This window comes from Sparus aurata, chromosome 7, assembly GCF_900880675.1.
Source record: "Sparus aurata chromosome 7, fSpaAur1.1, whole genome shotgun sequence".
NCBI lineage: Eukaryota > Metazoa > Chordata > Actinopteri > Spariformes > Sparidae > Sparus > Sparus aurata.
In genome coordinates, this window is record NC_044193.1 from 27,918,349 (window position 1) to 27,933,509 (window position 15,161).

At 42.2% G+C, this 15,161-nt stretch overlaps 1 protein-coding gene across 5 annotated transcripts in view; it reads left to right on the forward strand.

Moving 5' to 3' along the window:
- Window positions 1-15,161, forward strand: part of LOC115585019 (plexin-A1-like) — a 295,372-nt gene that overhangs the window by 217,997 nt on the left and 62,214 nt on the right. For all 5 annotated transcript variants that reach the window (XM_030423005.1, XM_030423008.1, XM_030423007.1 and 2 more), the window contains 4 exons: window positions 7,334-7,485; window positions 9,128-9,248; window positions 9,408-9,544; window positions 12,381-12,548. In XM_030423005.1, coding sequence (XP_030278865.1) covers window positions 7,334-7,485; window positions 9,128-9,248; window positions 9,408-9,544; window positions 12,381-12,548 — 578 coding nt within the window. The remainder of the gene's footprint in view (window positions 1-7,333; window positions 7,486-9,127; window positions 9,249-9,407; window positions 9,545-12,380; window positions 12,549-15,161) is intronic.

A 15,161-nucleotide genomic window follows, 5' to 3' on the forward strand; every position in this document is an offset into this window, starting at 1 on the left:
CTAAGCCTTGATAGGCCGTTGCGTCAGCTCTCCTTCTTGAAGCCCCTGTGGTCACGAAAGCCCTACGTGTCCTGAACCGAGAATGAAAGCTGCTCTATTTTAATGTGTTCTCATGTTGGGACCTTGTGCCTGCCCTTGGCACAGAAATGGTATTATTACTCACTGTTACATCAAACTGGCACTCCAGAGACAGAGGCACGTAGAGGTTTGTTTGGTTTGGATTTCTTTCTTTTTAAACGGTATTTTAGGTGTGTTCACTTTGTGTCCAGCTCTGTCGTTTTGTGATGTGTTTGGACATCTGATTGGGTCAGAATCAAGGACTAGTCCCGTATATTTTAAGTTAATTCATGTTTGTTTCCTTCCTCTTATGTATTGTTTTTTTCTTTTTTTTTACCTACTTTTCTTTCCGTCTGTACTTTCATTGTGTATAAGACAGATAAGCAAGGAAATAAAAGGCAAAGGAAACATATTACTTCTATAGCTGGTTGATTGATTCCACCTCAAATGAACATTTAATGAATCAGATGATTATCTTGATATTAATGGAGTAATCTATTCCCACTTGGTCTTTTCTATTCTCATTTGTTTTAAGAGCAGAGAGTCTCATTAAATCCTAATTTCTTGATCAAATTACTCAAGACATACAATTTTTGGTCTTTTAATTGTCTATTTTACACTTAATAGCTTAATGTCATGGGAAAGCAGGCTTTTTATAAAAGTCTTTTGACCTTATCTCAGTATATGGGACTTTTTCTCTCTTGATACAAGTCAAATCATCATTTTAAGGTCACGCAATTGGTTCAGACAATGCTATTTGATCATGGTAGCGTGACTCTGAGGCGGTGGCTCATTGCAAAGCTGGTGATGCCACTGACATAATGCAATGTTAATGCATTTACTATTACCGCAGTTAGGCAAATGAGAGGGTTAGAAAATTAGAATGCTGTGATGATAGAGAGGGCAGACAGAGAGGGATTCCTCCACAGCATTTTCAGTTCTTCTTAAGAATCTCTGTTGTTTTCCAACACCCCAAATCCTGCTGAAATACACATCCTTTTTTTTTCGCCCTAATGCTGTGACCATCCATGTGAATGTGTTTTTAAATGTGTGCATTCACAAAATTGAAAAAAACAAGGACAACTTACCTGTTTATCTTTGTTTGTGCATGTGTCTGGGTGTGCGTTTCTGTGCGAACACAAGGGCATTAGAAGGAGAAGGCAGAGTAAGAGTTATGTGTTCTTGCATTGCGATAATACTGCGAGTGAGGGGAGTGAAACAGGGAGTAATAAATGTCAATGGAGTTATGAAACCAAAAAGTATAAGAGATGTTGATATCCAGGAGATGTCTCTGTTCCCTTGACTCAAGGATTTATTTACCATTCATTTTGCATTCAGTACCAGTACAGGTAACACTCAACAGTCATCCTGCTGACTTCAACAGGATAATTAAAACAATCACAGTACAATATGTTACAATATCAGCTATTTAAAAAAAAACAAAAAAAACACACACATCCAATGGTGATCATGACATAATAAATGTGATGTGATCACATTTATCAATCTAATGATAGGACTGGATATAAAGCACCAAGTGCAATGATGAGGTTACTTTGTTAAGTCTCTGGTTAGGTCGTATTCATTGAAGATGAACTTGATGTATTAGTCTCTTTCATAACAGGGAGTGTGACTGGTTCACTCCTCAGTGTCCTGATGTTTACTGATGGCCCTGTATGCATTAAGTGGAAGTGGTGGAACAAGTACTAAGTACAAGTACAATGGAATAAGTACAGGTCCTGAATTTAACAACTTTCTTATGTAATGATATCTTAATAATATCACCAAAATGTACTTTGAATTTATTAAGTTATTTGAACATATAAAGTACACCTTTAGATAATAAGTTTGAGGCGGTGTTGATTGCAAATTGGATTTCCCGTACTCTCTTTTCGCTTCGAATGCCTTTGCAGAATTCCCAAACTATTTTCTGACCACACAAACAACTTTCCCAGTTTTTAACAGTTGCTGGCCTTCCATGGTTCATGTGCTATTGGTTACCACTCAGACCACATTAAGATTACTATGTAACAGAGCACACATATGCACACGCATGCAATGTGTGCACAGGCTGGATGACAGACTACTAGGAAAACCGCTGCTGTAATGTTGGTGATTTGATGTGGCTACTATGCGGCCAGGACAGCAATATAAAGGCCACACCACCACAGAGCGACGCCACAGTACTTTACCTCCTGTGGATTCCTGGTCAGCGGTATTCAAAAGAACTGGACTAAAGCATGAAGAAAAATATGTCAAAGAGGAAAAGATTAATTGGATTTATTGCTGCTTCCAAAGCCGTGGGCTCCCATAGGCTGCATTAATTTACATCTGGACTCTTCTCCAGCTTTGAGGTGGAAAACAATGGCCTTGGTGAAGGCAACTCCTGCTTTTCATCATCCATGTCAACTTCAACTGTGGTTCTCTGCAAAACTTGCTTAACTTAGGCTAACTGTACTGGCTAATATTGCCTCAGTGTTGACTGAAAATGACCAGCCACACGCACAGTAAGTCATCAAATCCGCCCCGAAACAAAACACATGAAGGAGGAATGCAGCGTCAGACTGACTTGCCATTGAGTCTGAATATCAGGCTTTTAGCTGATCAGCTCCAGGGTTTCGTGGTTAGTGGCTAGTAGCTGGCAGAGATTGTGTTATGCTAGTATGCAGCCCCCAAGCATTTGCGGTCCTTGTGTCAATTGAGTCCTAGATCATTTAGGCTGCTCATAAGGAACAATTATAGTTGTTATCCTTTTGCAGATGTGTCCTATGGCTTCTTAGTTGGTGCTTCATTGTGGTTGTGTCATATCATATCGCTATCCTCCGAAAACCGCCTGAGGTCTGTTTTAAACTTCAGGGCATCTGTACTTCACATTCCCCAGAGAGTGGTGGTTATGTGCTTTAATGCAGTAGTGTTGTGTCAGATCACTGCAACATGAGTCCAAAGCTGCTTGAAGTTCCATTTCCATGCTGTGGCGTCTGCCTGCATGCCCACAGGCTCAGTGAGAACTGGTTATCTTGTTATATGGTGCCATACTTAATACTTCCAAGAGTTTCTGACATTCCAATGGAAATCCACTCTCAGGTATGATATGAAATGATATGATGATACACGACCATTGCATTCTTTTAGGAGCTAGGAGGTGTAGTGGTCTGGCTCTATCTTCTGTCCCACAATGATCATATTTCAGATGCATAGCTAGAGATCATGACAGAGATTACCAGCGGAAATGTTATTGCTTATTTAAGAATCCCTGCTCCATTTAGAATGTAAGGCATCAGCGTTCAGTTAGGTGAGTTGCAACCAGCACTTTCATTTTCTCATCAGTGTCTTCCTGCTCCAAGATTTTGAGGGATGTTGAGATTTCCTTTTCCATTTTGGGATCCATCATGATACTAAAGCTATATTCAGTAAATGGGGTATCTCTAGAGATGATATTTATGATTAGTATAGCTTAGTATTTATGATTAGTATATTTTACACCTAAAACAACCATAAAACCTTATTTTGTCTATGAATATTGTAGTTGACATTGTATCTTCAAACCCTGTAAATGCCCATGCCATACGAATGAAGCTACAAAACTACATGTGAAAGTACAAGACCACATGTTTTTAAAGAGATGTGGTCTGTTGACAACTAAGGAGGTGGTATTTTCCCTGCTTCTGTGTCATTATCCGGCCTCTATGAATCACAAATGAACTGTTTTAGTTGTTAGAATTGGGGCACAAGCCAAATAGGTCACTGCTCCCGTTGGCCATATCACTAGCCCTGTTGGGTTTTAATCCATAATAATGAGAGGTATGTCCACCCTAACATTGACTTTAAACCAAGTATAAACCAAGCATAAACCCACTTTGATGTCACCCATTGGTTTGCGGACTAGAAGCCTCCAGTTTGACATTATGGCTGTCGCCATTTTAAAAATGGTAGTCCGCAAACCAATGGGCTACTGCTGCGATTGGCTTTTTTTCTAGCCCAGCTGGGTGTTAATCCATGCTTCAATAATGAGAGGTTTAGGTGCAGCCAAGCATCATCAACAACAAAATTAACATCATGCTGTATTGAGAAGACTTAAAACTAGCACTTGATACCATAAACTCTGTAAGAAACAGTGGTAGTAAATCAAGTGAGAAGTAGGTAGTTCTTGTAAGCTTACATACAGTTGGGCTTCCTTTTTGAAACCAGTGGAGTGTCACCCAGTTGGCCATCAGAAAAAAATGTAGGTTTCAGGCACTTCTTCAGTGGCCTCACTTCTCAGACCTGGAGGCTTTGTCCAGATTTCATGCAGTCAGTGGTTTTAACGTGTACAATCTGTGATTAGTCAAGATTGGAACTGACCTCCATGCAAATACTATGAAAACACTACCAGTGAAAAGTAATTTCTTGCAGGATTTGTACATTGTGCATTATAAGCTGTACCATGCGTGTAAGGGAATCTACGATTCTCTCTGAAATGTGCTTCCCATCGGTCATGAAAATATTTCAGCATCAAAACTATTCCAATGTAAAGTATGTGTATGTTAAGCATTACATTCCCTAGGGCATTTTTTGACACAGCCTGGTGACTATTGTGTACGCTCATAGTGTGATAGTATATGTTCCCATACTCTTCATTGGCCCCCTTTTAGTGCCCCCCTCCGATGATGGTGGTAATCCCTTTTAACAGCACTTTTCCCTCTCTTTCTCTGTTGCCTGTCTGTCTGTGGCTCTGCCAGTGTTTATATCCCAGGGCTTGGTGGCAGGCTGATATTGTGTTTTGTGGTATCATAGCTTCATTCTTCCAAAACCATCTGAAACCCCAATTCCACGCCCTGACATCTGTTGTCCATATCGTACCCTAGAGCTTGATGGCTACTCACTCTGGTCAGTGTTTACCAGCTATTGTGTTTGTGGAACCAAAGTGCTGAGGCTCTGCTGGCGCCTGAGGTTCCAATGTGAGTCTGCTTCCAAATAGGAGGGAGCATTATTACTGGCCACACTGCTCTCGCTTTTGGTCTCTTGTATCACTTCAGTTACTGTGTTGTTTTAGAGACTGTTTTCTATTGTGGCAAATCAGGTACATGTTGAAAAAAGCAAACACATGACATTTCATATATGTATATTATTTCATGAGAGTTTTACCTCGTACAGTAACTGATATTGCCGGATTGGAGCTGTGTAGTTGTTGTTGCAGGACTGTCTTTTTGTCACAGACTGTCCATCCATGTGTGCATCATCTGTTCTCGCATGATGCTGCCAAAGGTATTGTGTTTTTTGTTCCTTACATGCGAGAGCTTCCAAAATGGGCTTTGTCTGGCAGTCTGTTGTGCTATTATTTGGTAGCTTACTGGCTAAAATAAATGTTTAGTTCATTTGGAAGAATCATTTGGGACTTGATATATGAAATTATTAGTATTTTTGTTAATGTTATTGTAGCATCTTTCAAATTATTCTGATGGCTTAAGTTTTTTTTGTATAAATATGAGATGATCCTGGTTTTAATCTCAACTACTGGGAGATGCCAAGTATTTAAATTCCGCTCATAGAGGCATTAACTTTTTCTGTTTTTATGCCTCTGCGCTGATGATATCTGGGTCCAGAGGCATTAGTGTTTTTGGGTTGTTCCATCCATCCGTCTGTTTGTCCCATTCTTATGATTGACATATCTCAGGAACATCAAGAGGGAAGCACATTTGGCACAAACATCGACCAGGACACAATGGTAAACCAATTAGATTCTTGTGGTCAAAGGTCAAAGGTCACAGTTACCACATGACATCAGTGATAGCCATGTGAAAGGAACGTCTGGAGGAAACTAGAATTTTGTGGTCAAAGGTCATTGACCTCAGAGTTTAGCCATACACAACAATTCTAAGGTCTGCTTCACTGTATTATGATAATGTTGCAGTACTGGCCAGTATTCAATAATATCACGGAGGCCTAAAATTGGAGGCTTTAATTCCAGTTTTATATGATGCACTGAGCTTGTTATTACTGGCTTTGAGGCAATCTTCCAACTTCAATTAAATCTTTTACATTTAAAGTTCACATTTGATTGTTTTCATTTAAACTTTGCCATTTTCCACTTTCCCATTCTAATGTTGTTTTAATTTTCTCCATTTTCCCTTTTAATTGTACTGCACTGTAACATTACACCCCATATGTGTGTCAGTAACCTTTTTTTGCGGAGAAAGTCAATGAGTATTGCTCTTCTCTTTATCGGTGACTGCTGATGAGGTGCCTTTGAGCAAGGCATTTAGCCTCCAGCAACTCCACTGATGCATCAGCCAACAGTGTGGCCTTTGGTTATGAAGTGGGGTGCAGAAAAGTGTTCGGAACTCAGCTGAGTCTCTTTGCACAAGTTTGAATCTCGTGTTTCTGGCAAGACAAATCGGTCATTCCCCAAAGTAGTCCACACTGCTGAAATCACCATTTGTCAAAGTCGGTTGTCTGTGGTATAATAATAGCACTTTGCCTCCATACTGTCGGCCGCCTGAGTTTGCATTTCCACACTGTGCTGTCTGCTCAGCCAAGCACTGCAGGAGAACAGGGCAATGGACAGATTACACATAATTACCTCATGATGCTTGTTAGGGATTAGGTGTGTGTGTGTGTGTGTGTGTGTGTGCGCGCCCGCCGGTGCTATGATATGTGTGTGCGTGTTTGTGACAGCCACCGTCCATCAGTCACCATATTTGTTTTGTCACACCACACCTGTCCCCATTACGCGCCGTAATCTGGCTAGATAAATCACATTATGGTTCGCCGGTGCAACTGAGCGTTACACCGCCACAGCCCCGCCGACGAAGCCAAGCCGCCATAATAAGTTTCAATTAAACCCCCCGCGATTACGCCGGTTTGGCTCTGTATGTCAGCGCGAGTTGTTTTTGCACCCTCTCTTTATCCCATTTTCATTGTTTTCAATGCCAAGGCGGTGATTTTTCTTCATTAAAACTTGAATCACCTGATGGGGGCAATTCTGTATGGTGTGTGTACCCGTTTGTGTCAGCCAGTGGCTGTCTGTTTTGACTGTTTTCATGCTTGTCCATGCCTGTTTCTGTAGAATTGTCCATGCTATGACATATTTGGAGACTATTTTCAGACAGCAAATGAAACTGTGAATACATTTTGTGTCAAAGATCTACAAAATATTGAATATTGTCTTTGTTTTGTCTAATTTTCCTTCAACTTTCATGTTCTTTTGTCTCTTTTCTGTACCCTCTTTTGCTGTTTTTCTATCCCCCCTCCTCCTCCATCCGTTCTGACCTCTGTCCTCCACCTCTTGTTGATCCAGTTGTTCCCTGAGACGGGGCCTCGCCAAGGGGGAACCAGGGTGACCATCCTGGGGGAGAACCTTGGTCTGCAGTTCAGAGACATCCAGATGGGCGTCAGACTGGGCAAGGTGCCCTGCGTGCCCGTTGAGGAGGAGTACGTGAGCGCGGAGAGGTACGCCACGGAACTGAATACACACCAGTACCCACATGCACGTGAAAGACATTCTTTGACTGTGAAAACTTCACAGGTCTGTACGCTCATAAAGCACGGAAACACAGATGAATGCATCTGCAGACACACGCAGGCAGCAATTGTCTCTCACAATCGCACACCAAAGGCAGCAGCGACCAGCTCCTCTCTCATCCCGACCAATCAAACGACAGAAAAAATGTCAACCAGAAAACATCTTTTCTCGTGTGCAGGTGCGCACACAGCTGAAAAAAGATAGTGACGTCAGGGTATCTTTTTTTTCTGTCTGTAAATTCCATCTGTTGTTCCCCTCCATTACTCCCTACATATGCTCTTCCCTTTATTTTTCTCATCCCTCCATCCTGACATTTACTCCTCTGCGGGGTCCTACACGGCTGAGGAATTGAGTTCATGCAGATCAAACAACCCCTCCGTAGTGCAGTTAGTTGGGAAATGAAGCATGTTGAGATAGAGGGCATCTCTATTCAAATATTACACACACATGACTTATTTTACGCCTTGTCCCTGACATCCCTGCACCAATTTAAACAGGATGTATTTTTTAGATTTCCCCCCTCGTCCTTGTGTGGTTTCTTTATATTGTCTGTCGCCACTCCTGATACACAGACTGAAATATATTGTGTAAGGTATCTTGGTTTGTAAAATGCATACAAAGCCTTCTGTAGTCGTGTGATTGAACGCTCATTTCATCTTGCTGCTTCAAAAAGTCCACACTACAGCTACTGAGGGTAAATCTCATGTGGCTGTGATACGGTAGTATTGTGTGTCCTCGCTCTTGCTGTTGATACTATGGTATTGTTAGGTAATTTTGTAAACCCCCTAATTAACACAAACTGTGAATTTGAGGTTAAGTATGTTGAGTAAATGAGCATCGGTTTGTAGCTGCATTTGATAAGAAGATTTGGTGGCCGGTGTATTCCCGTAACTGCTACTGCGGATTATAAGAACCAGACTTGAAGTCATGTCAGATAAAAATGTGAAAGATTTACTAGAACATCAACAACCCGACCCTGACCTTCTACTCTCTTCTTCTTGGACTCTGCAATGCAGATTCGCAGCACAGAGAGCGAGAGAGAGCGGGTGTTTATGTGGACAACCGAGTAAGAGGGAGCCTGAGAATATGGACAGAAGTGTGCACAGGATATAAAAACGTTCTTTTGATTGTGAAGCCTTTAGATGCTCAACAATCTCGGTGTCAAACAGGAAAGGCCCACATGATTTTTACGCATGAGCGAAAAAGCTTAAAGCAAAACATTGGCAAGATTTTCAATAAGGCCCAAATAATTAAGAATTTGTCACTGACAAAGTTTAATAAAGCCTAAACAGTTCACATAATTGAGTAATTGTAACTGTAACTGCTTTCACCTATAGTGTGCTGGTGCTCTAGTTTGCTGTTTGCTGTAGTGCAAAACGTTCTCACATTGTTGTAAATTGTCCTCTTATTAGATTCAATTTATTCTGGCCACTTGAATGAATACAGAAAACATGGATGACAACCACCGGTTACTATGACATTATATAAACACTGACCTTTCAGCAGCCCCAACTGTGACTGACTTCCAGCGTCCCTGCTCTTCTTTTCCCTTCAACTTTCCCTCTACAGAATAGTGTGTCTGCTGAACGACGCTACCAGCTACAGGGTCCAGGAGGCTCAGGTCGAGGTGTGCGTGAGAGACTGCGTCAACGACTACAGGGCCCTGTCGCCCAGGCCGTTCACGTTTGTGGTAAGGACCATTAATGGGATCTTGGTTGGACAAGAACCATGATGACTCAAAAAAAGATGCTGCTTTCCCTGATGTTCCTCTTTATCTCTTCTTTTTAAATGCGTCAGGACGATGCCTCTGTTTACTTTTTCCGAAAGATTCTCTTTCTCTCTTTTCTAGTCGCCCTTCTTCACCCGTATCCAGCCATCTCAGGGGCCCATTTCTGGCGGCACCCGTGTCACCATCGAGGGAAGCTACCTCAACGCAGGCAGCTACGTGTCTGTCAGCATTGGACCGCAGCCCTGCTACTTCAAAAAGTGAGGAACGGCGTTGTTTTACATTTAAATTAAATAATAATCATCGCTGTGGGGAAATTGGACTGATCACAGCAGAGGAGAATAGGATTTAGATAAGAATAAGACCCATAAAAAGAGTGCTTAAGATGGTTAAACAAATTCATAATTATGACTTGAGGTAGTGTAGATAATACAGAAGATGAATAAATAAAGAGAAAGAATATATGTGCATAAATGAACATGCTCTGTTTAAAAAATGTGCCTGTGTGAATTGCAAAGAAAGTCATTATCATAAAGATATTACACGCACGTGTAAGCATGTAATCTGTGTGTCAGGTTAGGACACTCGTGTATGAGTGTGTGCGGGATCGTGAATATTTGTGTTTAGGTGTGTGTGCATCTTTTTGTCCACACTCACACTGGCTTCGCTTTAATCTGGTAAAAAAAAATAAAAAATACAAACTATCACCACAGTTGCCTGCATGTCAAACGCATGGATTAGCCTCTCATGGCTAATCTCTATGTGAAGCAACTGTATGCTAGCTTTGATGTCACAGCAGTCACTTCAGTGCTGCAGCTCCCTCGCAGTAATCCAACAGATTCCACTTCAACACAGGCCGCTCGCTCACCTCAACTCTGTCTTTATCTGTCACACCCAAACTGTGCAACTGTGTTCGTGGCGTCTTGTGAAGGTTGCTGGAGCATGTGTTCTTTGTGAATGGGGTTGCTATGGTTACAGGCAGAGGGACTTGATAGAGTGGGTATTGTAGAGTCTCTTTTGCTTTTTCCTCTCTCTCTCCCTTTCCATGGTATATAGAGGCACAATAGAATGCGCAACACTACATTTAAGTACACACACACACACACACACACACACACACACACACACACACACACATGCTCCTGTGAAGTCATGGCCCAGAAAAGCAGACACCACTCAACTGTGCTAAATACATATTAGATAATGTAGCTACTGGGGACTGCACTCAAGACTGCAATTGAAAATGTTATTTTGCCTGCGGGACATGAAAGCATGAACACACACACACACACACACACACACACACACACACACAGACGCGCACACACACACACACACACACAGACACACAGAAACACACAAACTCTTCTTCTCTCCCCTGGTGTTTGTGACCAGTGGCGTTGATCCTTGTCAGTGAACCAATCACAACAGGTGTAAGCTCTGTTTCCTCTGTTTCTGTTCTTTCTCTTCCTCCCTACACTAAAAAAAATCACATTTCTTTTCATATAAAAAAAAGAGGTTGCTCCAAATCTTAATATACATTCCTGTGATCAATATTTCTTATTGACAAGGGATGCAAATTTCTACAATCGTAGTCATCTGACTTGACATTCGATTATGGTTTAATCATTAATATGCCTAATTAATGACTTCATTGTTCCCATCAGTCGCTATTCGAATACTAATCCAACACAAACTGAGGTTACTAAATGGTTAAAATGTACTAATATCAGTTTGTACAGAAGTCGTTATTGTATTTACAAATTCCTTCTCTGATTGTCGCTTAATATATTTTACGATTCTAGAAAAAGATAGTTGATTGTTAACAGTCTCATTGCGAGGTTGTCAAATACCGTCACTTTTTGGTTGGAGGTTTGACACCAACAAACAGGAACTGACAAATTCTGCATAGTATGCCGTTAAACCTCATCATGATTTTATTTTAATGTCTGACACAGCCTTATATACAGAGCCCATTTACACTACGTGATCTGAATCACACCACCTTCAGACGTGATCTGGCTCACATGGTGACTGGATCTCATCCAGGTGTGAATGCAGAGCGAAATCTATGTGGCGCCGCTTGCTGTTAGTTTAAGCATGAATTGCAAAACCTACACCTTGTAGAGCAGCTAGCAAGTCTTCCCTCTTAGCAGAAGGGATTTTAAAAATGAATGAGTCCCATCCACTATGCCGCTTCTCTTCACCTGGGACATGCCGTGTTTAAATCCTGCCAGCACATTTGCATACTGAGATCTGATCACAGTGCAGGCGGAAAGGGGAAGTCTTATAAAAACCGGGTGTGAGTGCATAGGCTAGTGGACCGGATGTTGTTATCCAATGGATCTAATGTTAATACCAGCTATAAAAGTGGCCACAGACAGTACAATGCACACACATAATATACATGGTTGCTCACGGCTCACAGTGCTGTATTCAGAAGCTCGAACTGTCCATTTAGCAGGACCTGACTGGCTTTGTGACTGAAGTGCGTTGGTCGCGAGTGGAATTAACTAATCACATTAACGGGTTACATTATGGATTTAAGAAAATGAGACTAATTGGCTTCCCGGACTGGACACTGTTAATTACAAGCACAATGAGCAAGTCATTAAATATGTCAATGCTTCAGCTTGGACCTCAGTGTTTAAGGAATGGCCTGGCACGAAAAAGTACTACACACAAGATTGTGTCTTTATTATTATAATTCTGTTTTTAGTGTGATCAAACTCTGTCAGACAGCTTCTTTGCGGGATATGGCTGAGAGCTTCCTCTGTAGTTTCTCTCTGGTGAAGTGTGGGTTGTCTACTCCTCTGAAATGATTCCACTTTTAATTTATCTAACGTCTTGTTTCTGTTTGTCTCTCAGATCTATCTGTACATTAGAAATTTATGTGATAAGACACGATCAGAATATCCTTCAAACATCAGTTCACAGCAGTGTCTTATGATATTGTCGTTTGAACTTCAGCTTGCACAGTGTGCCACAGGGTTTTTTAGCAGTTGTGTGACTGACATTGATTTTGGCCACCCTCTAGCTGTCTGTGTAATGTGTGGGATCACCTTCCTCAAAATTTTCCTCTGTCCGTCCTTCCAGGAGGAACGCCCGTGAGATAGTGTGCATTACACCAGCTGGAATAGCACCGGGCAGCGCGTCAGTGCTTGTGGACATTGATGATGCCGAGCTCAGAAACCCAGAGGTCAAGTTCAACTACACGGACGACCCCACTGTCCTGAGGATTGAACCTGACTGGAGCATTGCAAGGTAAGGTCATTTTTTGTTCGCAATTCCCATTAGGGTTGCATGACTCATTATGACTCATTATCTTGTGTTTGGGCAATTTACCATCTCATCAAATAACAGCGTTTGCTTGACAGAGGAAATTTGAGTAATTCTAGCAACAACATGGATTCAAGCAGCAGTAGATATTGACTGCAGAGAGCTCAATAAATGTACTGAACCAAAAATGACTGCAGGGCAGACATTCTGAAAGGCTAGTGTCATGGGGACCAGGTTTGGACCTTGACGTCTGCACCACTGCTTGTGATGCAGCAGCATTAGCAGGACACATTTCAGAAAGGGTTCTTGAAGCAGTCCGAGCAGAGTTAAATGCTAGATGAGAGCTTTGACAGCGGGTTTGGATAGAGCTAAATTGACTGTGCCTCGGGAGATTTTTCATCTGGCTCCAGCCAGACGTGTTTTAGTGGAGAATATCATCAGCGGTAGCAGCAGCTTGGGTGATCGGAAAATGGGGAGAGTCAGCTTGTCAAGTTATACAGCCCATGGATTGTTTGGATGTTAAGCTAATACTGATCAGCTGACGGTCTGCCAGACTGAAGTTCCCTGCCTAACCTAATACAAGTCTTAGTTTGAAATTCAGCCTTCCACCGCCTGCCAGTACTGTATATCCCCTGCTAGATAAATAAAGACACTCCACTGTTCAGCACGGAACATGACAGGAGCGTCACTGGGGAGGAGACACAGGAAAGACTTTGACATTAAAGTAAAAATAGTAGCATCGAGGGACTTGGGTTAGTAGTTAGTAACCAAGCTCTGACCTCAGTGGCTTTTCTGAAGCCCTATTCAGCTTGGGTTTTATTTATATTGTATATGTATACACTGGTCAGCAACAAGACTAAAAGGGCTCAAAGGTGGAGGGGATGACATGGATCCTCTTGTTTCAATGCAATGTTCTGCTGGGAAAACCTTGGGTCGTGACATTCATGTGGATGCCACTGGACACGCACTGCCTAATCAACCATCGCTGCGAACCAACTATGAGGTGTGGTTGATAAGCTCATGGTCTAAGGTAGAGGGAGACGAGTTATACAGCTCTCAATCCATGTAAATGCAGTCCAACTCTATGAGTGATTATGCAGGAAGTTTCAAGTTAATAACTTCAGTGGTATTTCTGTTTTGGGTAATTAAAAAAAATGCAAGTCAGCACTGTCTGTGAAAATGGACAACCCCGCGAGTCCACAGTGGCAATGGCTGCCATCCAGGAATATAGATTTGAACTTGTCCAACATTCCTCAGACTACTTACTCTTTGCCAAGATGAAGAGGGAGCTCAGTGGTTTCCATTATGACAGTGATGATGACATTATCACTGACGTGGACCTCTTCCTGGAAGTCCAAGACACCGGCCACCAACTAAATGTTTTGAAATGGACTCCTTCCACCTCAGGCCATGAACTTATCAGTCACTCCTCAAACGCCCCTTGTCAATGCCTTGAGCTTTTATTAACACTCCTCAGGCCATTCCTGAGCAGGTTTTCTTTGTTTGGCAGGCATATTGTCCATTGCCATCAAGTGTTGACAAGTGTGTATTTGATCTATAGCAGTGTTTGGGTGGATGGTGCGTCACAAGTCATATCAGGCTGAATACAGGGACCCAGGCTTTCCCAGCAGAACATTGCATAATAACAAAACGATCAGTGCTCTTCACTTTACATGTTTGTTCCTTTAATGATGTTGCAGATCAGTGTATGTTCTTTGAGGTCTAATCAGTATTTTATCCTTCTGGGGCGCACATGGTTTTGATCTCCCTGTCTGGGTGTTGATCAAAGTCATGATTTTTCTTCAGAACGTTTTTGTCTATTACAAACCCCCTCCTATGATGTGGCTGCGCGCATTTACTCCCTATGTTTTTTTCTCCGGTATTCTGCATTTTTTTATATTCACTGTCCTCCAAATGTACCTCACGATATTGAAATGTGCAGCCATCTTGGCCTGTCTCCCATCATTTTACCTCCCTGCTCCTTTCTGTCCTGCCCTGTGTTGCTTTCTTCCCTGTGGTGACTCATCAGTAGATGGTAGCAGATAGATGCAGAGCTGGTTAGAAAAGAGTGTTGATGAATCCGGCCCTGCTCCTTCTGCCCAGTAGGACTAGCCGAGCAACAGCTGAGGCCCAATCACTGCCCAGCATACCTGCTGTGAGGGTGTTTTTGTATGTTTGTCTGCAGCTCAAACTAGAGTTCTACTTGAGGAAGCTCGCCCTGGGGTGATGATCCCGCATAAAAGAAGACACATGCATGCATGCACGCACACACACACACACACACACACACACACACGAGCACACTCACAGACGCACACCCTACTGATTCCCAGAGTCCCTGATGTTTGGCCCCAGATCTCTCTCCATCTGGCTGAGAAAAACCACCAACCAACACACACATACACACACACTTCAGGAACAACGAACAAACAGTGATAGACAAAGTGTGTGTGTTGCTTCCAGCTAGTGGAAGCTTTCATTTAGCCAGTGCCCGCTCTCGCAGTATCACATGTTGGCTCAGGTAGAAAGTATAGTGACCAGTCAGTTGTGATGTCATATTGGTTTATATCTGACTCACAAAGGTAGACACTTTGTGCG